Genomic DNA, 24,030 nt, shown 5'->3' on the forward strand with positions numbered 1-24,030 from the left:
TAGACAGTGATGTGGAGACATCTCCAGAAAGCATCTTTCTCTCCACCCCTTCCTGTCGACCTGGTCCACCTTCAGAAGGGAGGAAGGGAAGACTGATTTGCTATGACCTCCCAGTGCCTTTTGTGGCAAGGACATTTCCTCTCTGGAGGACACCTGGACAGTGGCCAGCATGCAGTCAGCACTGGAACCATAGCGGTGAGCCAGCCGCTGGTCACCTCATGCAAGGTCCAGGTGGCTCCTGGCTCCCGTACTGCTCTTGCAGGTCTTGGGGGGTTTTAGCCTGAGGCTGGGGAAAAAGAAATCCCCATTTCCAGCTTTGTTCTCTCGGGTTTCCTCTCTTTGGTTCCTGTCTCCTGTGTCTCTCTTTGTACTGTGTTTCTCTCTGGTTTCTGGCTGCCTCTCTGTGTCTTTCCCTGCTGTTTCCTACCCTTCAAGCCAAAAGTCTTCCAAGTGAGGCCCTGGATCACATGTTGGGAGGCCCTGCTAGGGAATCACGCTGGAATCAATCAATCAGTCAGTCAACGTCACTTCCCTTTTCTCCACCATGGCTGGTCTGTGTGATGTCTGTCGCATTCTGCCTACCTCTGAATCTCTCGTCTGCCTCAGACTACCTCTGGAGTGACTCTGCCAGTGTCATGGGTGTTTTTTTATAGAAAGGGCTCTGTGGGCATCTCTACCTATAGCCCTCTGCCTCAAGAAAGTGAGGTCAAAGCAAAGAGCTTCCCTGGCTTGGTTTACTCACTCACTGCCCCAGGAAAGGAACGGCTGCAGAGGAAGGGTAAAGCAAGGGGTGGACAGGGCGAGACCAAGATTTGTGAGTTAGCCTGCCTGGGTTGTACCTCCGTCACTGTGTAACCTTGGCACTCAGTTTTCTCACCTGTAATATGGGGATGAGGATAACAGTTCTAACCTCGGGAGATTATTGTAAGGATATTGTAAGTGAGAGGATGCACAGAGGAGAGTTAGAACAGTGGCCACGACATTATAAGCTCCAAATAAATGATACTTTCTAGAAGGGCGGAACTGAAAGCCGGTGACTCGGAGATCACTAGGCCTGGCCCAGAGAGGAAGAGGGTTTTTCCCTTTGTCACACAGCGAGTCTCCTGAGCCTGGGGACGGGTGGGTGGGAGCTCCGGGTTCTAGCGAGAGCAGGAGTAGTACTGGAGGACACCAGTGGGGAGCAGCGTGGCCAAGGGTGTTGACTGTGGCGTTGACTGTTGACTGGCTCCCAGCATCTGCCCCGCTTTGACCAGCTGTGTGCCTTTGGGCAAGTCCCTTCACCTCCCTTCACCTTGCTTTCTTTAACCCTTAAATAGTATTACTCATATCTACTTCACAAAGCCATTTATGCATTTACTAAAATTTACTCGTTGGTCATTTACTACAGGCCAAGTTTGGGCTAGGGGCTAGAAATCACAGTGGTGAATAAGACAGATAAGCCCTTGCTCTGGTGGAGCTTACCTTCCGGTAAATAGAGACAGACAATTGTCTTAGCAACTAAGACAATTTGGAGAAGAGCTCTAAGGAAAATGGAGCAGGGGGTGGGTAGAGCTGGACTGGGGAGGGTGGTATGACATTGGACCGTGTGGCCAGGAAAGGCCTCTCTCAGGGGGTGACATTTGAGTGGCAACCTAAGAGAGGAGAAGCTGCTGTGTGAAGATCCAGGTAGAGGGAACAGCAAGTGCAAAGGCCCTGAGGTGGGAGTGTGCTTGGTATGTCAGAGAGGAATAGCAAGGAGGCTTGCTGACTGGAGGGCTGTGAGTGAGGTTGGGATGTAGGAATGGTCAGCAGGGGCCAGAGCATGTGTCCCATATGGGTCCCCATGAAGAGGCTGGATTTTCAGCGAGTTGGAGATCACTTAGGAGGCCTCTAGCAGGGACGAGAGAGAATTAATTTTATATTTTTAAAGGATCTCTCTGGCAGAGGGAGGAGGCTGTTGAGTTGTGCAGTCTGGAGGGGATGCCTGGAGAGGAGGTCTGATGAGTGGAGCCAGATAAAGTTCCAGACTCCTCCTGCCTGGCCTGGTACAGGCCTCAAGAATGGAACTGAGCCCAGAAGAAGTCTTTAGCTCCTGAGAGCTGCATGTTGGGGGCTTGGGTCATGAGAAGGGGGAGCGTGATGCTGAGGACGAGGTAGGCTCTAGAGCAAACCTGGCCTGGGTGGGTGGGGTCTCTCTCTCCATCTGTCTCTCTTTCTCTCTCTCTTTCTGAGAATTGCTGCCGCTATTACTCCCCACAGACTTTACATAATTCTGGCCCAGCTCCCTCCTCATTATGTCATGCGCTGAGTGGAGTCTAGGTCACTGCAAGGCTTGCTGTGGTTGGGGAGAACAGACTGCTGGCTCCCTGGCATGGCATCTGGAGCAGACCTTCCCCAGGCTGGGGTGGGGGTAGCGAGGTTTGTGGGGGTGGAGGTGCAGCCCAGCTCCAGCCCTAGGCCTTTGGGACAGCTCAGGCAAAGGCCGGGGCTTCCTGTGCTGGGCTGTGGCTTATGAGCACTGGGGGTTGGGGGGCAGGGAACTACATCTCCCCAGAGTTAGGGGCCCTCCCCTGGAGCCCAGGCCCCATCAGAAAGTCAGGTAGACCTGCTGAGTTGCTCCTTCGAACCTCAGTTTCCTAAACTGTAAAATGGGGACAGAGACACCCCAGCTCGTGGTGATGTGTGACTTCAGTGGGCTCACGTGGGAGCAAGAACGGTAGGAAATGTTCTGAGGACGGAGGTCTAGGCACATGCGGGGAGAGGGGCAGACAGAGAGGTCTGGGGTTGCCTTGGGGTTGCCTGGGCTGCGGTCCTGGGGCCTAATCCCCTTCCTACATGCTGCCTCCCATTTCTACCCCTCTTCAAGGCTCTGCCCCAATCTGGGAGAGAATCAGAATAGGCTTGACCCCCCCCCCCACCCCCCACCTTGCACAGGTAAGGAGACTGAGACTCAGAGGGGGCTGTGACTTACTCAGGGTCACACATCCCAGCATGGCAATGATCAGACCCCATAAGTCCCAGCCCAAGGCATTTCCTGATGCACTCACTTCTCAGTGTGAGATGCCTGCTACCCTGGAGGGTGCTGAAGAAGTTCAGGTCAGAGGGCGTGCCTGGGGAGGCAAGTCTGGCTCTATTCTGCCCTTTTACACACATCTGATTTTTTCCCACTATGGTGCACGCGCATGCGTTTGTGTGTGTGTGTGTGTGTGTGTGTGTGTGTGTGTGTGTGTGTGTGTTAGGGGAAAACAGTTTTGTTTTGCAGTTATTAAGAAATGTAAACAATAGTTACTTGCCTTACCTGGCTTCTGCGTACAAGGGACTAAGCCCTTTCTGCCTTCATGTTGTGGAATCCTCACAATAACTTTTGAAGATTAGGGTTGATTATACCCATTTTACAGATGAGGAAACTGAGGCCCAGGGTCATAGAGTTGGCAAGTGGGGCCAGGGATTTATACCCAGCTCTGTCCATTCTAAAGCTCTCGCCTTTCCCTTAACATGTGCTGGCTTCTTTAGAAGCTCCTGGGATTGGAGACCCTCTTGAACCCCCACAACCTCCATCCTGTGTGGGGCAGATGCAGAAAGCAGGCCCCGGGCTGCTCTGATGTTTGACCCTGGGTTCCCAGGGAGAGTTATAGGGAGTTTGAATTAAAGGGGAGCAGGGAGGATGCAGGGCTCATAACCCCCTATCTCACTGTTGCTTAATGTTCTCCATTCAGTGTTTACTAGGGATGGGGGAAGGTGGAGAGAAGAATGTGCCTCCCGCTCCCTCCCTGTTTCTAGAATTACTGAATTCTTGTTAGATCTTTAAATTTTATGTAAATTCTTCTTATTTTCCTTGGAAAGGTGGGGTATCATATTTTAATTAGTAGTGGTGTCAAAGGAGGGCTAGATTAATTATTGGAAATCCTGAGTTCCAGATGGTTTTAATTTTCACAGCAGGGCACCAGGGTATATATTTTTAAATTTTTTTATTAAAATCATACCTAGTGTATTTTAGGGGCACTGAGGTACACTCTTTGTGGCTCCAAAGATGCCGTATTTAGGGCTATGATTTTTGTTATGGAGAAGTAAGTCCCTTGTCACTGAAATTAAAAGTTTGCGGGTGAGGGAGGGGCAGGTGCTGGGAAGCAAAGGCTCAGAGATGGGAGGGTGAGAATTGAGGGGGGGGGGTCATAGGCAAAGAAGGCAGCATGCTGGGAGGAGATGCTGGGGAGGGAATCAGGCACAGGAATTCAAGTCCAGAGAGGAGAGAGAGCTCAGAGAGGGTACATGGCCTACCAAAGTCACACAGCACCTTACTGGTGAGAGAATATGAATTGACAGAGGGACAGAGAGGGGTCTGGACACAGCTTGCCTATTCAAGGGACAGTCACCCTTTGATCATTTGATGTTCTTTCTCAGTCAGGGCTTGGGGCATTAGCTCTGGACACCCCTCTCCTGAGGGAGGCTCTGTGGAGAATGGATGGTTTAGTGTGGGGTCTCCTACTCCAGATCAGGGGATAGATACTGGGTCCTGATTGGGACTTCTGGGCTCCTGGAAGTTAGCCACCTTTCAGCCTTGGTGGCCTTGACTAAAGAAAGTAGAATATCCTGAAGAGAGCCTTCATTTCCCAGGGGCCTTGAACCTCCCCTCCCTGGACCTTCCCCACTTCAAGTGGCAAAAGTGTGGAGTGGGGAGGGTACACTAGCAGGGGTTCTAGATGTTTGCCCTGGGGGAAGGGGCCTTTGACCTAAATTTTGGGGGAGGTAGCTTGATGTCCCCCAAGGCAGTGTGCGTGAGTACCCGTGCAAACTCGCGTGCGTTTGTCTGTCCCCTCGTTCCAGAGACTGCTACTTCTCTGAGGTTATTCATGTGGCTGTCTGTCCTGTTTTGGGGAACAGAGGTGAGGGGCTGGTGACGGTGGGTGATGAGGGGAGAAGGGCACACTGGTGTTTAGCCGCAAGGGGCAGAACAACCCTCCAGCTGGAGCCATCTAGGTGCCGAGTGGCGTCTACAGAGGCTGGGGGTAGAGAACAAATGATGGACAGTCTCATGTGTCCAAGGGGCAGGGCGCTCCAATGAGACCTGTTAGATGCCTCCCTCATGCCTGATGTTGGAGCAGTGAGGGTCCAGGGACAGGGTCAGGGATCTTTACCCCTGGTAAAAAAAATGTGTCTTGTTCTCCTTCTGCCTTTCGAAGCCCAGCTCCTAGTGGAGACAGACACCTTCGGTAGTCAAGTCCGGATCAAGGGCAAGGAGACGGAATTCTACCTGTGTATGAACCGGAAAGGCAAGCTCGTGGGGAAGGTGAGTGATGGTCTGGGATTCCCTGGGTGTTATCTCCCTGGCATCCCTGGGTAGCTGGCACAGGGTGCTGGGGGCCCTGTCAGCCCCAAAGGGAAAACGGCGGGGGGTGGGGGGGAATATGTGTGTGTATGAGATTCCAGCTGTACCCTCTTCCTTTAGCCCCTTCTCTGCCACCGTATCATAGCCTACCAGGCAAAGGTACCCACGGCTATGACTTTGGGGAGCACGTAGGGTCCTGATCCCTCCTGCTGGGTGTAGACTTCGAGGGGTTTTGGGGGCTCCCTGCCTACATGCACCTGCTGTCTAGGAACAGGGATGCGGCCGGCCTTCCCTTCCCTTCACTTCCCTTCCCTTCCCTTCCCTTCCCTTCCCTTCCCTTCCCTTCCCTTCCCTTCCCTTCCCTTCCCTTCCCTCCCCTCCCCTCCCCTCCCCTCCCCTCCCCTCCCCTCCCCTCCCCTTCCTATTCCTTTTCTCTTTTCTTTCCTCTTTCCCCAATTCCTGTAATAACACATAGTTTCGTTTCCCTGAGACCTCCAACTCTTCCCCTCTTCCCCTTCTTCCCCTCCTCCACACCCTAGTGGCTGGGGAGAGTGTCACAGGCCAGAGTATTGTTGCTTATTATTTGTTAATAATAACAGGACCAAAAGCTTCTGTTAATTGAGCACTTACTTTCTGCCAGGCACTGTGCAAAAAATACTCCCAAATAATCCCACGAGGGCCGTACCACTACCATCCTCACTTCGCAGATGAGAAAGCCGAGGCTTGGCCCCCGCCCAGGCACTTGTCCCGGGTCCCACACTACAGCTGGGCGGGGATTCAAAGCCCAGCTTGGAAGGCAGAGGTTCCAGCCGCACTGCCCACACCGACTGAAGCCGCTCGCTCACCGAGCACAATAATAGTAATCGGCCGAGCGCGGCCCCGGGACGCCCGGGAGTGGTTTTAATTAGTGATTCACTTTCCGCGTCCCGGGGCGGCCGGCCGGTCGGCCGGCCGGCGAGGGGATCGGGGCAGGGGCGGGCCGGGCGCCGGGTCCCCTGGCCTGGCCGTGCGTTTCCTGTGGCGGCGCTGCCCGGCCCCGCGTCAGGCGCTTTGTTCTCCTGCCCGCCCGGGCCGCCTCCCAGGCCCAACCTGCCCGCGGCTGGACGCTCGGCTTCCTTTGCTCGCGGCTTCCAGGAGGGGCGCGCGGCAGCCCGCCGTGCCCGGTGCCCGCGCCCCCGCGCCCCCCCCCCCATCCCGTCTGTGCGCTTCCCGGCAGCTTGACCCCAGGAGGGCCGTGCTGGGGTCAAAAGAGCAGCCCCGCTCCCCGCCGCCGGCCGCCCACCGCCCGCCTGCCCGCCCGCCGGCTGGCCGCTGAGTCACCGCTTCCACAGGAGCCGGCTCCGATTTCCTGCCCCCTCGCCCTCTCTCCCGTCATTAATATTGGGGACGGTTCAGCTGGCGCTGGTTCTGCCGGCTCGGCGCAGCCCAGGGAGGGCCCCCTCCTTCCCGCTCCCCGCCTCGCGGCAGCTCCCCCATCCCCGTACAAGCGTCCGTCTTCTGGGCTGGTCCCGAGCATGCCCCCCAAATCCACCTGCCCCAGGATGGCCCTGGGCAGGCCCCCTGTTGGCCTCTGCCTAGCTCAGCTCCCCATACCGCCTCTCGCCCCCTGGGCAAAAAGCCACAGGCTCTTGGGGTGCTGTTCCATCACAGCCTCCTAGGCAGTCAGGGGCCAAGGTCCTGGGGTTACCCCTCCGTCCTTCACTGCTGCCACTGCCTCTGTTCTGACGTCATACTTTGCCCCAGCTGCCCTAGGGCTGCTAGCCTCAGGCTTTTGCCTTTGCTCACTAACCACCGTCCGCTTTCTAAAGCGCACCCCCTGTCCTCCACCCCAACTCCTGTCAAAACCCATCCCTGGGTCCGCACCATCTACCATCTACCAGAGAAAGGCCACACTCTCTGGGGAGACACACAGACACACAAGGCCCTGGGAGGGGGGTCTCCCTGGCCTCACAGCCCTGCCACCCATCCTCACATTCTTAAGCCACAGACACATAACACTGCGAACTGCCACCCCCGTGGACGAGACCTTCCGGCTGTGTACAAGCCGTTCCCTCTGCCCAGGTTGCCCTTCCCTCTGTCTGTCTGCCCCGAGTCCTGCTCAGCCTTCAACAGCTTCTTGCTTCCCTGGCCCCTCGTACAGCACACCCACCCTGGAGCCCACAGTCCCTCACACAGTCCTCCGTCACCTATTGCTAACCTGAGTTGTCATGTTTGTCTGTGTGCCTACACCTCCCAGTTAGATTGAGAGCTCACTGAGGGCTGATTCTGGGTCCAGCCATCCATGCTCTGTGTACCTGGCCTCTCAGAAGCACCCACCAAAGAAGTAGAAAAATAGTTCATGCTTTCCGAGGTTGGTCTTAACCTACCGCCAGAATTATTCACGTCAGGCCGGGGAGTCAAGTGCCCTAACTGCTGAGCCTCAGTGTTCTCCTCTGTAAAATGGCAGTGATCATGCTGGCATTTACTGGCACTTGTTAAATATTCCTTCCCTTTCCCTTTGAAGCCAGGCCATGACGTTACTCCCTCGCCTGTGGGAAGGAGGACCTTTGTGGCCTCAGCTTAGGCTCTGGCTCCTTTGGAGTGGCCTAACAGGATAGCTTTCTTGGGTGGTCTTGGCCGTGGGTGCCAACCTTGCACGTCTTTGGCCCTGGTAGGGCACGTGCGTTGAGCCCCCAACAGAGACCATTCAGATGTTCTGGACCCCGGCTGTAGCTTCTCTGTTGTAACAATCACACACCAAGGCTCTGCGCTGAGCCCCTGCGTGCTCAGGCAGCCCCTTTTCTTCTTGTCACCTTTCTGGACCCCACAACCATCCCACTCCTGGGAAGGAGTACACCCTTTCATTCCATAAACAGTTGCTAAGTATGAAGCACTGTGTGCCAGGCATTCCCCCCACCTCCCCGTCTCTGACTATTCAACCCAATCCCCTGTGTGATCCCTGGTGAACCCTCTTTGGGCTGAGGCAACATACGGCCCCAGACCTTTCAGGGCAGAGGGGTACCCTGCCCACCACCCCATCTTTGTGAGGACTGTTTCATTTGTAGATGACTGAAACCCAACTCAAAAGGCCTTAAGCGAAAAAGGAATTCTTTTGGCTGACAAAACTTAAAATGTCCAGGGGGTAGTTGTAGCTTCAAGTTAGACTGGATCTAGGGGCCAAATGATGTCATCAGGATTCGGTCTTCAGATCAAATAGAAGGAATGGGACTCCGGTTTGGAAAGGAGGAGGTTGGAGGTAGTGGGCAGGGAGAGATGCTCAAATTCTACTTAATCACCCAGGTCCTGGGATGGGATATTCACTCACTCCGCAAATACTGATGATCTACCTTGCCCGAACCAATTGAGTCAGCATTTTTGGGGGTGAAGCCCAAGCACGGGTTTTTGTTTTTGTGTTTGTTTTTAAAAAACCTTTGCAGGCAATAAGCAGGACCTTGGAGGTAGTCGGGAGCAGAGGTGAGGGTCAAGCCCAGGTGCAGCCTGCCATTTAACTTCACATCTGCTATGTCTGAGTTCATGGGGGGAACTTACGACCGTCACTGGCACCATGGCTCCTCCCAAGGAGCTCCTGAGGTCTCGGGTGCTGGGAATTTGGGCTCTCATAAGTAACCCCAAACCTGTACAAGCACATGTGCTAGCTCCTTGCATATCCGAGACCTTGCTTCATGCTGATGGTGGCTGTGTGGGCCCTGGGGAGGTGAGGTGCCTTGATAGTTGGTGCCCGCTCTTCCATACCCTTTCTCCTCACGGACCTCTCCGGAACTGGACAGAGGAGAAATGAGCTGCAGTGGCAAATGCAGGTTAAAAGCTGGCTCTGCCTCTTACAAGCCCCATGACCTTGGGCAAGCCATTTTACCCTTTTCTTCTCGCGGAGAGAGAGTCTACCTCAGCAAGTCGAGAGGATTAAATGAAATAATGCATGTGGAAATGTCTGGCCTATAATTGACAATCGATAAAAGTTGAAGGAATGAGTGAATGAATGAGGAGGGAGACCAAGTAGGTCTGGCCCTCTGCTCGCTGTGTCCCCTTCTCAGTACATCCCCCAGGAGGGCCTCTCACGGCTCATGACTGACTGTCTCTGGGACATTAGTGAGGGGTCTGGGACGCAAAGGCTACTTTCTTTTAGAGGAAAGCCCTTTGGTGAGTCTATCCCAGAACCCTTCATTCGTTCGACCACAAATGCTCTGGGTGCCCGGACCTGTGCTGAGCCCTGCGGGCAGCTGACAAGTGGTCTTGACCTGCTCAAGCTCTTGGGCTAGTGAGGAGGCAGGCAGATATGGAATTGCTCTGTTGGGGCACAGGAGGAGGAATGGGTGCCAAGGGAAGAAGATGGAGTACGTGAATCCACTCAAACTGGATGCTTGAATGGAGTCTTAAAGGAAGAAGAGGAAATGCCCAGGGAGATAGAAGGCAGTGAAGGAAAGCTTCCTGGAGGAAGTGGTTACTGAGCCGAACCTTGGAGGACGAAAGCAGTCTTCCAGGCAGTGGCAGGCATTCTGTGATGGGGAAACAGCACGGTAGAGGCTTTCTTTGCTCAGTTTGCTGTCACTGTTCCATGGAGACTGGCCAAAGGACCTGGGCCCAGGTTGGATAGGCAGCTTCCAGAATTATCCATGGGGGGCCCAGAGACCACTCCCGTCTACCTTGCACATAAGCCCCACTTCCCTCACAAGAGTTCCTCACTGCCCAGCCCCACCCCGTGGTGCTGCCCGACACGCACTGTCTTCTGGGTCCTACATGTCTTCCGGCCCCACCCCCTGCCCGTTCCGCAGCCTCCTCGAAGGATCTCATCCTCCAGACAATGTTTTCTTACCCTGCCTGTCCCTTTCTGCAAAGTTCAGCACTTTGTCTGCAGGGCCTGAGCCTGCCCTCCACTCAAAGGTGAACGTTCCTGGAAGCTCCAGCCTGTTTTCCACTTCAAACAAAAGGCTGGAACTCGCACCTCAGTCTCCACGCACGGCCAGACCGCTGGGCTTCCAACTTGGCGGGGCATCCGTCCGTAACGAGGAGTGGGCCCGGCCTAAATTTGGAGATGTTAGTTGGAAACTCAAGTGCTGCTAATTCAGGCCTTCCAACTCTGTGCACTTCCCACTCCTCTACATGGACCAGTCCGGCCGTCTCGGGGAGGAGGTTCAAAGCCCTGCCTCCCACCATCCTTTGTCCAGAGCCGATCCAGGGAGGGAGGCCAGAACCATCTGAACCACCTGCTTTTCAGAAATAGTTTAGCAAGTTCCTGCTGTGTATGAGGCTCATTTATAAGCGTCATTCCTCACATTTCTGTGACGCAGGGGTCGCCGTCCCAGTTTGGTAAGATGAGGAATCCGAGGTCTAGAGAGTGGAATTAACTAGCCTGAGGTCACGTGAGGAAGCGTTCGAGTCGATTCAACTTCTGACTCCTTTCCTGGCATCCCTTGTCTCCTGGGCAGTTCACACATCTGCTCGGGAGCCTGCAGTCTCAGAACCAAGGGCATAGGCTTCGGCGTTTGGCCATGTAAAAACTCGTATTTTTGGAGGTCCCCACCCCTCTTCACACCAAACACTTAAAATGCACCATATCCCATATTAAATGGAATTGAAATTTAACTATATGGCAGTGGGGTTGAGTGGCAGTGCAGTAGTTGACTTTATATCGGGTTTTGTGCACATCTGCGGGGACTCTTTCTGTTGCAAGTGACAGAACATAATCTCAACTACTTTAAAGGAGATGAGACATTATTGGCCCACATCACAGTGAGGTAATGAGCTGCAGCTGCTGCTTGGTCCAGAGCCCAAAGGATGTGACCAGAACTTGATTTCTCTCATTCTCTTCGTCTTGGCTTCACTTTCTCTGTGTTGGCTTTGTTGTCAGGTGGCGTTTCTCCTCATGGTGGTAAAATGGCTGCCTTTGCTTCAGCCTCACATTTTCCTCATGTTTAAATCAGCCTATGTGTTTGGGGATTGCTTATACAGGGGTCTTTAGGAACATTCTGATTGGATGGCTCATACCACATGCCCAGCTCTGCCCCAGTCACAGGAATGTTTTATTGGCCAGGTCTGGGTCTCATGTACTAGCAGAGTTGAGGTGGGAGCCCTTGGCTGTAGGGTAGAGAGTGGGGAAGGGCTGGATTCCTGAATGACGAGGGAATCTATTACCTAATTGGCTGGCAGGGAAGAAGGCAGGGGCCAACATGACAAGTCCACTCCACAGACCAAGGAAGTGAAGTTGCTCAGGTCAGGCCCTCTCTACGCTATTGCGCCAACCCTCAGTCACCTGTCTGTACCCGGGCCACACAGCCTGCCCCTCACACCCACCCTCCCTGTCTCACCTCCTTCTTCTCTTGCCTCCTCCAGCCCGATGGCACCAGCAAGGAGTGTGTGTTCATTGAGAAGGTCCTGGAGAACAACTACACAGCCCTGATGTCCGCCAAATACTCTGGCTGGTACGTGGGCTTCACCAAGAAGGGGCGGCCACGGAAGGGTCCCAAGACCCGGGAGAACCAGCAGGACGTGCACTTCATGAAGCGCTACCCCAAGGGACAGGCAGAGCTGCAGAAGCCCTTCAAGTACACCACGGTGACCAAGAGGTCCCGGCGGATCCGCCCCACGCACCCAGGCTAGGCTGGCCCCACCGCAGCCCCCCAGGCTGCCCCCAGGCCCACACTCACACTCACAGAGAACTGCATCAGAGGAATATTTTTACATGAAAAATTAGGAAGAAGCTCTATTTTTGTACATTGTGTTTAAAAGAAGACAAAAACTGAACCAAAACTCTTGGGGGGAGGGGGAGCGATAAGGATTTTATTGTTGACTTGAAACCCCCTGTCTATGACAAAAGACTCACGAGAAGGGACTGTTGTCAACGCACAGGTGCTTGTCTCTCTCTAGGAACCGACAACTCTAAACTTGTCCCCAGAGGAGGATTTGAATGAGGAAAACGACACTCTGAGAAACCAAAGTCCTTTTTCCCAAAGGTTCTGAAAGCAAAGAACAAAACAAAAACAAAAACAAAACAAAACAAAACAAAAAAAAAGAAAAAAAAGAAAAAAAGAAAAACAAAGAGAAAGTAGTACCCACCCCCAAACTCCCCTTCTTCTCCAATCCCCTGTCCCTGTCCCAATCTCCAACAAAAATCGCTCTCTGGTTTGCAGTCATTTATTTATTGTCCGCTGCAAGCTGTCCCGAGACACCGCGCAGGGAAGGCGTGCCCCTCGGGAATTCTCGGCGCCTCGACCTCCGACCTCCGACGACAGACGGCCTCGTCCAATCAAGTGACCCTGCATTGCTCGCAGTTCTGGAGGATGCTGCTATCGACCTTCCGTGACTCACGTGACCTAGTACACCAATGATAAGGGAATATTTTAAAACCAGCTATATTATATATATTATATATATATAAGCTATTTATTTCACCTCTCTGTATATTGCAGTTTCATGAACCAAGTATTACTGCCTCAACAATTAAAAACAATCGACAAATTATTTAAAAAACCATGAGGTGAGTGGTGGCAGGTGGGGCGAGGGGAGGCGTGCAGAGCTCAGGCAGGGTGGCCTGTTTGTGTTTCATTCTTCTTGGTGTTTGCGCTGAGAGCTGGGGCCTCACTCATTCATTCATTCACTGATTCACTCCCTGCCCCCCCCCCCGCCCCCACCCCACCAACTCCCCTCTGCTTCCACCCCACCATGCTCCCATGCACTGTTCTAGGCCCTGGGAATGCAGCCTCAGACAAAGAGATCTTTACTTCTGGAAATCCTTGCCTTCAGAGAGATTACATTCCAAGGAGTCACCAGTCATAGGGTCACATACATTTGCTCGGCACCTCCTGTGTTATTCTGTGTACTGGGCATGTATCAAAGAACATACCAGAAAAATTCCAGCCTGCAGGGAACGTCACGTATTCACCGATTCATTGCTTCATTCATTCATTTATTGATGGAACCACTTATTCAACCTATATTTATTAAGGCCTTACCAAGTGCCAGGGACTGTTTTAGGTACTGGCGATTCACCAAAGACCGAAACAGACGAAAAATCATGGAGCTTGCAGTCTAGGGGTTATTGCTTGAGTCATTTGTGCAGCCCATATCTGGATTCTGCCAGAAACAGGCTGAGGAGGGAGCGGGGCCCTGTTCTGCATCTGGTGGCAGTGGGGTCAGAGGGCCCAGGTCCACTCTGAAGACCTTAGATTCTCATGTGCTGGAATGTAAGGAGTCTGTCTGCCTCTAAAACTTTCTTCTAGGTCTTCTTCCCCAGGGCCTGGCCAGGAGGTAGGCAAGAGGCCGGGTTGGTCTTGGGGTAGGAAGCAGATTGGGCAGGAGGTTGACTGAAGAGGAAGATGCCTCCTGTGGGGTCCTGCTGCTGTCACCTGCCTCCCTTGAAACCTTCTCCTGCCAAAACTGTCCAGAAGTCCCCAGTGAGGCCCTACAGAGAGGAAGGAAAGGGGGGGTGGGAGCATCTTGGTAAAGGACTCCTGGCTGGATCGGGGCTTGGCTTCTGAACTGTGTGCTCCCTCGGCAACACACCTCAGAGCTTGGGTCAAGCACATCTCCCGGTCTGTCCTTCCTCCCTGCATTATCAAGGTCCCTCCCCATCCCTGGGCCCTGTCCTGCGTGTCACGGCACATTTCCTTAGGATTTTATGAAGCCCTTTCAGGTACACCATCTCATTGTAACCTCAGGACAACCTGCGAGGAAGATACTATCATTATACCCATTTTTTAGAAACATTTAGCAGCTTCCCCAAGGTCACAGAATAAGAAAGTGCTGGGGCTGGTGTCCAAATCCTACACTCTCCAGGATTGCAGTAGCTGCCACCTGGTGAATGCCTACTGTGTTTCAGATGCCCTGCTGGGTATTTTACATACCCTGCCTGGGCATCCACCATACATCCCGGTGTGGGACATGGGTACTCTTGACTGAGGTCCAGAGAGACCATCAATGTGTCCAAGGACTCAGTGAGTGGGTGACTGAGCCTGAGACACCTGGTGATAATAACCGTGATGGTAGTTGTCATTTATTGAGCACCTACTATGTGTCGGTTCCTTTCACACTGTTATTTAGTTTAAACAATAACCCTATGAGATGGGTGTGCACTGTCTTTTGCACCGGAAGTTCCAGATAAGTGAAATGACCTGCCCAAAGCGATTCAAGGTAGAAAATCGTGGAGTCAGCATTCAATCAATCATTTATTTATTCATCCAAGAAATGTGTTTAGTTTACTCTGTGCCAGATGCTGTTCCAAGGGCTAGAGATAGAGCCCCTGCCCTCATGGAGCTTACATTCCATTGGGGAAAATCGACAATAAACCAAATAGATACAAATATGTCAGATAGAGGTAAATCATAAAATAGGGAACAATAAAATGGGGTGAGGGGATAGAGGGGGATGGGGATGCTATTTTAGATAGAGTGCTCAGGGAAGGCCTCTGGAGTGGGGGGTACAGGCAGACACTGAAGGGAAGAGCATTCTGGGCAGAGGAAAGAGAGTGCTAAGGCCTGGAGGCCTGTCATGAAATAAGGAGGGGCCAGGCGGGTAGGGCATAGTGAATGGGGGAGAAGACAGCGTATTGGAGAGGGCCAGACCACGACTTGGCTTTTTTTTTTTTTTTTTTAAGTTTATTTGAGAGAGAGAGAGAGTGTGTGAGAGAGCATGAGCGGAGGTGGGCAGAGAGAGAGAGGAGAGAGAGGATTCCAAGCAGGCTCTGAGCTGTCAACGCAGAGCCCGAGGCGGGCCTTGAACCCACAAACCGTGAGATCGTGACCTGAGCCCAAATCAAGACTGTGCCTGTCGTTAACATATTTCGCATTGCTCAGGCACTGAGCACTCGGGAGCTCCCTGACACGGGCTTTTATCCAGAGTGAGATGGGGGACCACATGTGGCATACCTTACACTGTGAAGGGACTGCTCCGGCTACTCTGTGAAGGAGGGTGGCAGTTCCCAGGCTGGGCTTGCCTGATGCCCTAACCTGGGCTCTCACCGCTACCCTGGGTCACCTTCTGCTGCTGGTTCTGCCCACCGCCTTACAGGCCGCAGGCGTCTCCCCCACCCAACACCCTGCCTTTGCTCCACCTCCCGGAACAATGGGGCCAGTGGTTCTTTTCTTTTCCTGCCCCTCCAGCGGGGAAGGTGTGGGCCCAGCCTCGCTTTCCTCTAGACGGAGCTTTCTGGATATATCCGGAGCAAATGCGACATATGTTAACGACAGGCACAGTGGACTGGTGGGAAGATTTCCCAACACGGATGAGGTCGGAGGATGTTCACTTGATGGAGGAGCCAAGTGAGTGTTTCCACGGTCCCGCTGAGTAGGGAGCCTTTTCAGAGCACCTATTATGTACCAAGCACAATCTTACTGCATCTACCCAACAGTCTTTGAGGTGGGCATTTTTAGCCTTATTTTATAGAGCAGGGTCAGAGAAGTGGAGTCACTTGCCTGAAGTCACACAGATAGTGCATGATGGAGCTGGGATGTGAACCCAGGTCTGTCTGGTTCCTAGAACTTGGAGCTCCTGGCACCTGTCCAGGGTTTCCATCTTTGCCTGCCTCCCGCCTCCCCACTCCTGTCTCGGTGTCCATCATCTCCCAAACCACCAGAGGGAGGGGGCAGATATACACCACATTCCCAGGCCCCTGATGACAGCTCCTCTCCTACTCCCCTGGACCCTTTCCAGGATGTCAGCGTCACAGAGGGTACAGGGATCTGGGACCTATGGCCCCTGAGTTTATTTTCAGCTTGGCCCTTTGCCAGCTATGTGACCTTGAGTAGTATCCCTCATCAATCCAATTGTTTTCACCTTGCAGGGCCAATGTACTGTTCAAAAGAGACAGCAGAGCAAAGAGTTGTGGATTATTCCTGCCCAGTAAGAGCCAGGAGGCACCCATGCAGGTGTTTCACCCGCAGCCTTCTCTCTCCATTTCCCTTCAACCCCGTTGCTTTAGAGAGGAAGCAATCAGGACACAGGGAGATCGACTTGCTCCAGCACACCCAGCGAGTTCATGACAGAGCCCATTAGATGACTAATGGATAGTGATGGTAGTGATTAATAAACACGATGGAGTATGGCAAAGGGAGATGAGTGGGGGCTCTTCTAGGGAGGTCGAGGGCCAGTTCAGCGGCCAGTCTGGTCCCTCTTACCATCCTTCCCAAATCTGCTTCTCTGACCCAAGGAAGCAGAGGGCGGGGAGGAGAAGGCTGAGGTTTCTTGGTCCCAGACCCTACCCCTCTGTTCTTCACCCCATCGGGGTACCATGTGACCCAAGTGCCAGAAGTGAGGAAAGATGGAGCTTTGCCCTAGCACTTCACAGGGTCAGCATGCAAGCAAAGTGGGACTGGCCCCCAAAAGGGAGAGAAGTGGGTTTGAGAATGAGAGTGCTCTCTCTACCTGCCCCACCTTTGGCCATTGTTTGCATTCAGTCTTCCCCCTCTATGGCCACCCATCCCCCCACTGGCCTAGGAGAGGAAAGTGATGTTTATTGGGCATCTGATCTAGATGGACTCATGATCCTAGCACTCTGCACCCACCCTGTTCGGGATGGTTCCCGGTGCACAGTGAGCTCTTGGTATCCTAGCTATTACTGTGACTTCATTTGACTGGTACAAGAACTTGGCAAGATAAGTGTCAGGAGGCCTATTTCGTAGATGGGGAAACTGAGGCCTATAAAAGAATGTGATTGGCCCCAGGTCCCTGGGTAAAAAGTGACAGAGGTGAGATTTGAACCCAGGTTTCCCTGTTCCCACTTTCCACTTTGCCTTCCTCCCTTCGTTGGGGGTGGAGAGGGCAAAAAAGCCCCAAAACGCGGAGCAAGGGAAATAAAGTGGCCTTCCTGTGTGGATGGGGAGAGCATGACAACCAGGAGAGGCTGTATCTGGGGGTGTTCCTGCCAAACCAGGTGAGCCTGGGCAGGGGGAGGCTGTGAAGCCCCAGGCTGAGTGCAGGAAGTTGGGGTGGAGATGCCCTCCTGGCTGCCTGCACAGCTGGAGCCTAATCAGACCGGGCTGGGATGCCGGGGGCTTGAAAGCCTCATAAACTTGGGCAGAACCCTCCCTCCCCAGGCACAGGATTGGGGCTTCCAAAGAAACAATAGTGAATTAGGTGTGAAAGATGTGACGGCTGCTCCCCAACTATGCAATTAGGTAGTGGGTCTGTTACAAACATTAGGGGGGGAGTTGGGACCAGATGTCGGTGAGGCTCACCCTCGCTGTCCTGTCCCAGAACTGCCTGGCCTCCTGGCTGAGGTTTCCAGCTCTGGCAAGCAGGAAAGGCGGCAGGTAGCCCTGGGGGTGTGGCCCCCTGCAGAGCAGGCCAGTGCTTAATCAGACATTCCTCCCCTCCTTGGGGTAGCTACTTAGACCTAATTAGCACTTGCTAGAATTTCTGCCCACCTCCTCTGCTTGCGGAAGAAGCCACTCTTTCAATGTTCCGGCCTCCCAGGCTGACCACTCTGTAGCTGCCAGGCTGTGGGTCACCCACTGGGTCAGAGGCCCAGGCTGATTTTAAAAGACTGTCACAGACTGAAGTCTCGTTTGCCTGCCCCACGCAGGACTAATTGTCATCTACTGGGCACCAGCTGTGTGCAGGCACTTTACCCCCTCTTACTTCTCACCCCAATTGCCTGAGACAGCTATTTTTATCTGCTTCCTACCAATGAGGAAACGGAGGCTCAGAGAAGGGAAGTCACCTGCTCAAGGCCATCTGACTTCCCAAATCCTGCACGTGACTATTATTATGCCCCAAAGCAGCCCCCTGAGGAGTTAGTGTCACCTTGGTTTACATAAGGATAGAGGATCAGAGAAATGACCTATTCAAAGTCACACGGTTACTAAGTAGTGAAGCCAGGATTTGAAGCTAGGTCTGTTGTTTTCTAGTGTCTTACCTCTCCATTCCTCCCAACCCTCTATTTCTGTCCCTGTGTTATTCTGGATTCTTTTGGTTACGAGTGACAGAAACACATGAAAACTGACTGAAGCCGATAAAAAAATGTATTGGCCTGTGTAACAGAAATGTGTACAGGCATCGGGCTTCAGGCAAAGCTAGATCCAAGCGTGTCCCTCTCTGCCTTCTTCTGGGTTGGTTTCATTCTCAGGAGGGCTTCCCTGTAGTTCCAAGCTCATGTCTTACTGGCTTAATAACTTTAGAGGAAAGAAAACATATCTTTCCCAAAGGCTCCAGTACAAGTCCTGGGGCTGACTCTCATTGGATCAGTTCTCTCTCCTGCATATCTTTGAATCAATCACTGCGATCAGGGGGACAGATTAGTTTAAGTGACCAGGTGTACGTCATGCACCGGCCCCTGGAGCTGGAGTGAGGGAGGCATGGGCCAGTCCACCCAACTAACTATAAGGTCTGTAAGTCAAAGAAGGGGTGGTTTCCCAAAGGAATATGGAAGTGTTCTTACCAGAAGCCAAGGGACAAAAGCGAGACAAATATGTTGCAATGCTTCCCCACTTGGGTGTGCATCAGAGTCCCAAGAGGACTTGCTCACATACAGATTGCTGAGCCTCACCCCTGCAGGTTCTGCTTCAGTAGGTTTGGGGTAGGCTCAAGAATTTGCAAGTTCCCAGGGGATGCTGATGCTGCTGGCCTGGGATTTTTAAGGACCACTGGTTTACCCCTTTCCTTTGCCTTCATTCTCCCCACTGTCACCATATGCTATGTATTCTCATTCGGGAGTTCAGACTGGGGACCCGTACACTCCAGGCTATGCGAGGGCTTTCCAAGAGGTCCATGGGTACAATCATCTTGTGGGAATCAACGTACAGATGTTCAACTTTCCTGAGTGCTTTCCCCCGAATTGTTCTCCTGGAGAATGCTCCTGTGGTCGGCAGGCTCCCCCGCTCACCACCCTTTCTACAAAGTCCCTCCTCTACTTTAGAGTAGAAGGTACATGTCAGTTAAGTGTCTGACTCTTGATCTCAGCTCAGGTCATGATCTCAGGGTTCATGACTTTGAGCCCCGCATCAGGCTCTGTGCTAATGGTACGGAGCTTGGGATTCTGTCTCTCCTTCTCTCTGCCCCTCCCCTGCTTGTGCTCTCTCTCTCTCAAAATAAATAAATAAACTAAAAAAAAAAAAAAGAAAAAGAAAAAGAAAAAGAAAGAAAGAAAGAAAGAAGAAAGAAAGAGAGAAAAGAAAGTGCACGTCTTACCCTGCCTGCATCTCACTGTGGGCATTGCCTGGAGTGTAGGGAAGCCCAGATCATGGAATAAAGGGATGAGAGTGTGGGGAGCTCCCTTTGGTCGTAGTGCCATGAATCTGTGGGAAGTCCTCATGCTCTCCCCTGCCTTAATACTGGTCTATTTTGTAACAGGGCAAATTGTGGATTTCGTTTTGGATCATGGTGGTTTATTCTGAGTTCAGGTATATTGCACAGCAAGATGTATTGGCGATTTTTCTTTAATTACTTTGCCTCCTTTATTCCGCAAATGTTGTTCTGGAATTCACTCACAACTAAGGAGTGTTGGTAATGGAAGTAACTTATTCAGGGGATACAAACTCATAGATAATTTCCATCTGTCCATCTATCTGTCTGTCCGCCTGTCTATCCATTTACCCATCCGTCCACCTATCTGCCTATTTATCTATCTATCTACTGAACCATCTTAGAATGACAACATTCATAATTTGGAAAAAGCAGCCTGGGAAATACAAGTGTAGACCAAGTGCATCCCTACTGTGTTGCCGCTATTCTCAGTGATGAGAAAGAGCCTCGTGCTTCTTATCCATCCTTTCCTTGGTCCATGTCTCTGTGGAGTATTTTTGCCCAACTTCAAATAGGAATAGGTGAAATGTTCCAAACTTACTTCCTACAGGTCATATTTGAGTAAAATATCTTGTCTCAGATGGAAGTTAGTGTTTCATATATTCTTGAACACTTGTTCAGACCGGTAGGAGAAATATTTTCATTTAACTTTTGCGGAAAGATTACTGGCTACTGTAAATCCACGTTTATGTTTTCCTTGGGTGTAAATCTCTTATTTGCTGTCGCTTGTTCATTTGTTCATTCTCAGTGCATTTTTATTAAATGTAGATGAATTTAGTTGTGCGTGGCATGGATTCTACCAAAAAGATCTAGTTTTCAAAATTACTTAAGGGGCTTATGAGTAAAAAAAATGTGGAGACCCCATTCTAGACCAATCCATGCATCTGTACGCTCTGCACCCATGCACAGACAGTGCAGTCTCAATCTGGAAACACTGGCTTGCTTGCCTATTTTCTGCAGCTGTGAGCACAGAGGTGCCACAACATAGTCCCTTGCAGGTGCCCCGAGAGATAGCCCTTGGGGAGCTCCCAGCTGGATGCTGCGAACAGGTGGACTATAACTCAGCAAGACAAGAGCGTATAGGTGGAGGCCCAGATGTCTTGGATGCACAGAGGACGAGGGGATGAACTGGGTAAGGGCAGTTCAATCTGCTCTGACAATCTGAAATGAGGTTTAACTGCAAAACAGGGAAGGGCAGCCCAGCAGAAGGAAGAGCAGTGCAAAGGCAGAGAGGAACAAAAACCCAGCAAAGTGTGGCAGAAGCTGGGAAACGTGAGGCCGCGTGGTGGGAGGTTGCAGCTGGGAGGAGAGAGAAGTAAGTCAAGGCTGTGGCTTTTGTAGGCTCCCATTTTTGAGTGGCCCTCCTGCACGGCACACGTGCATCTGTGTTCACGTGCACCCTGATCTGCACATGTGTGAACAGTCAGTCACACTGCCATGCTCAGCCAAGAGCACACAGCAGCACTAACATAGCGCAAGGTCATGCCTCCCTTCCTCCCTCCTTCTTTCTTGCTACGCTGAGTGCCTACTCTGTACTGGGTTCCTTGGAGATAAAGCAATGAATGTGGCAGGGTCTCTGTCCCCGCAAGTATTATTGAGGGGACAGACCATTAACATTGACCACACACTGTGACAAGTGACACAAACGGACAAGCATAGTGCAAAAGGGGAGTCAGAGAAGAAGAGTCATGGAAGCTGAGACCCGAAGAATGAGAACGTGTTGGCAGGAATAGATGGGGTTGGGAGGAGTAAGCATCGTAGGCGGAAGAAGGAGAAGCAGGTACAAAAACCTGGCTGGAGACAGTATCGCTGCCAGAAAAATACAGAAAGGGGCCAAGAGAGGATTTATGATTTCAATACAGGAGTGGCAACTTGGTCGGCAAAAGCCCAGGGATGTTACTACAAGACTCGCCTTGGGTTTCTGGTTTTTTTTTTAATTTTATTTTGTTTTTTATGTTTTATTTACTTTTGAGAGAGAGAGAGAGAGAGAGAGAGAGAGAGAGAGAGACAGCGTGAGCAGGGGAGGGGCAGAGAAAGAGGGAGACACAGAATCCAAAGACAGGCTCCAGGCTCCTAGCTAGCTATCAGCACAGAGCCCCATGCAGGGCTTAAACCCATGAACCGGGGGCTGAAATCGATTGCTGAACTGACTGAGCCACCAGGCACCCTGGTTTCTGTTTTGATGAGAAGGCCGGGAGCCCAAGCTGATGGACACCGATGATGGATCGCAGTGGGTATCCCGCCTTCCGCAAGTACCCCCAGGGGCTCTAAAGAGTCAGGTGTGGTTCTGTTCCTTCTAGATATCACCTCGTGGTTTTAGCAGCCATTGAGCATCGTGGTCTGCATCAGTGGTTCCCAAGCAGGGGACTGTCTCCCGGGACACTTGGTAATGTGCAGAGACACTTTCGATTGTCACAACCAGGGGTCTGTTACTGGCGTCTAGTGGGTATCTAGAGCCCAAGGGTGCTGTGGCATAAACATCTCACAACATACAGGACAGGGTCCCCCTACAAAGAATTATCTGGCTCCAAATGTCTGTTGTGCTGAGGTTGAGGAAACTTGGTCTAGATTCTCTCTTTCCGGAGGGTGGCAAGATAATGATTTCCTAATTCTCTCATTTCTGCTGTTTATTAAATGGGATTCTTCGATGAACTAAGAACTTTCCTCCATCAACTGTTCAGTTACCCCAGGAGGCAATTCATACGGAAATTCATACAAGTGCTTGATGCTTGATTCTTTCTCTGTATTTACCACTTTTCAGAATAATTAGTTAATTGTTATCCTCCAAAGATAACCGATGCATTTTTTAGTACCACCATGAGAATTATCAAAAGCTTATTTAGGTGGAGCATCATATATATATATATGTATATATATATATATATATATATATATATATATATATATATAAAATGTTTATTTTATTTTTGAGAGAGAGAGCGTGAGCAGAGGATGGGCAGAGAGAGAGAGGAAGACACAGAATTTGAAGCAGGCTCCAGGCTCTAAGCTGACAGCACAGAGCCTGATGTGGGGCTTGAACTCACAAACCATGAGACTGTGACCTGAGTGGAAGTCGGATGCTAAACTGACTGAGCCACCCAGGTGCCCCGATGCATTTTTATAAATTTAACTTTTTAAATTTATTTTTGAGAGAGAGAGAGAAAGAGAGAGAGAGCACGTGCATGTGAGCAGGGAGGTGCAGAGAGAGAGGGAGACAGAGGACCTGAAGCCGGCTCTGCGCTGACAGCAGAGAACCCGATGCTGTGGGGCTCAAACTCAGGAACCTCAAGACCATGACCTGAGCTGAAGTCGGACACTTAACCGACTGGGCCACCCAGGTACCCTAAGTATCTGGCTCTTGGTTTCAACTCAGGTCATGATGTCGCTGTTTGTGAGTTCAAGCCCTGCGTCAGTCTCTGTGCTGATTCTCTCTCTCTCTCTCTGCCTCTTCCCTGCGCGTGCTCACTCTCTAAAAATAAATAAGTAAACGTTAAAAAAACTTATTTAATGCCTTTCGATCTATAGCAGTCATTATTCTTTTTGAAGGTCAAGTTCTTCCACCTTTGGCCAGCGAGGGCTCCTTCTGGTGGCTCTTGTGTTTCTTTTGTCATTGCCCTAGCATTCTGATGGCTTCTTTGCTTCCTGGTGTGACAAGATGTCCCCAGGTCATCTCGTACCTTTCCCACCCCCACCCAGGGATCAGCTATTTCTCTCAGAGCCTGGGTTCATTTTAGTGGAGAATGTCAGGGCTTCCTGAGAGTGAAATGAAATGGTTCCTAGGAAGCCGTTAGCACAGTGCCTGGGACACAGTGGGTGCTCATCTAATGCTGTGGTTTCGAAGACAGATTCTCTGCCAAGTTGCTTCAACTCCCTTCCTCCCTGCAACCTCCAGTACATTCCAGCACTTGCTTTCTGTACCTCCAGACAGTCTGGGGTGGGGCCTGAGTGTAATGAGGGTTCAGGTTACCCAGGGGAGGTTTGCATGTAGAGGCTTTGTTGGGCAGAGGGACCTGCCAGCCAAGAGAGCACGTCCATTAAAAGCCAGGCTAGAGGAAGAAGAGAGGAGCAATTAGCTAATCCAGGAGTCAAGGCTTTGCTTTTGTTTTCACCGTCAATTTTAATCCTGTCCTAACCTTTGACCTAAGCCTTGGGGCAATTAGTGCCCACTAATGAAGTGGTGGTGGGTTTGAGCTTCTGCTTTCCTCCCCAGGCCGAGTCAATACCTTGTATTCCAGCACACGTAATTGAGGGAAAAGGGTTTACTTAAGCTAACAAATGATTACTTCCCACAATAGAATCTCCATCCCAGTTAGTGAATTGGCTCTTCAGGCATCCCCTGCTTTGTCTGCTGCCAAAGCCTGTATTTCATTGACTGCTTTGCCCTCTTCTCTCCTTCCTCCCTGCTTCTCTCTCCCTCTTCCTACCCCTCCTCTGTGCCCTCACCATCGAATTCAGTAAATTCGCTGTAGCTACCGTCCACCCATCCCGAGGCTTTA

The 24,030-nt window shown here is 51.7% G+C and overlaps 1 protein-coding gene across 1 annotated transcript in view; it reads left to right on the forward strand.

Annotated features, from left to right (window-relative positions):
* FGF18 (fibroblast growth factor 18) overlaps positions 1-12,770 on the forward strand; it is a 39,953-nt gene extending 27,183 nt beyond the window's left edge. Inside the window, exons 4-5 of the mRNA XM_086714918.1 lie at positions 5,160-5,266; positions 11,633-12,770. Of these exons, the coding sequence (XP_086571044.1) occupies positions 5,160-5,266; positions 11,633-11,899 (374 nt within the window). The 3' untranslated portion in view covers positions 11,900-12,770. The remainder of the gene's footprint in view (positions 1-5,159; positions 5,267-11,632) is intronic.
* Positions 12,771-24,030: the final 11,260 nt, after the last annotated feature.

This window comes from Puma concolor, chromosome A1, assembly GCF_028749965.1.
Source record: "Puma concolor isolate L17-30 chromosome A1, mPumCon1.1.hap2, whole genome shotgun sequence".
Taxonomy (NCBI): Eukaryota; Metazoa; Chordata; class Mammalia; order Carnivora; family Felidae; genus Puma; species Puma concolor.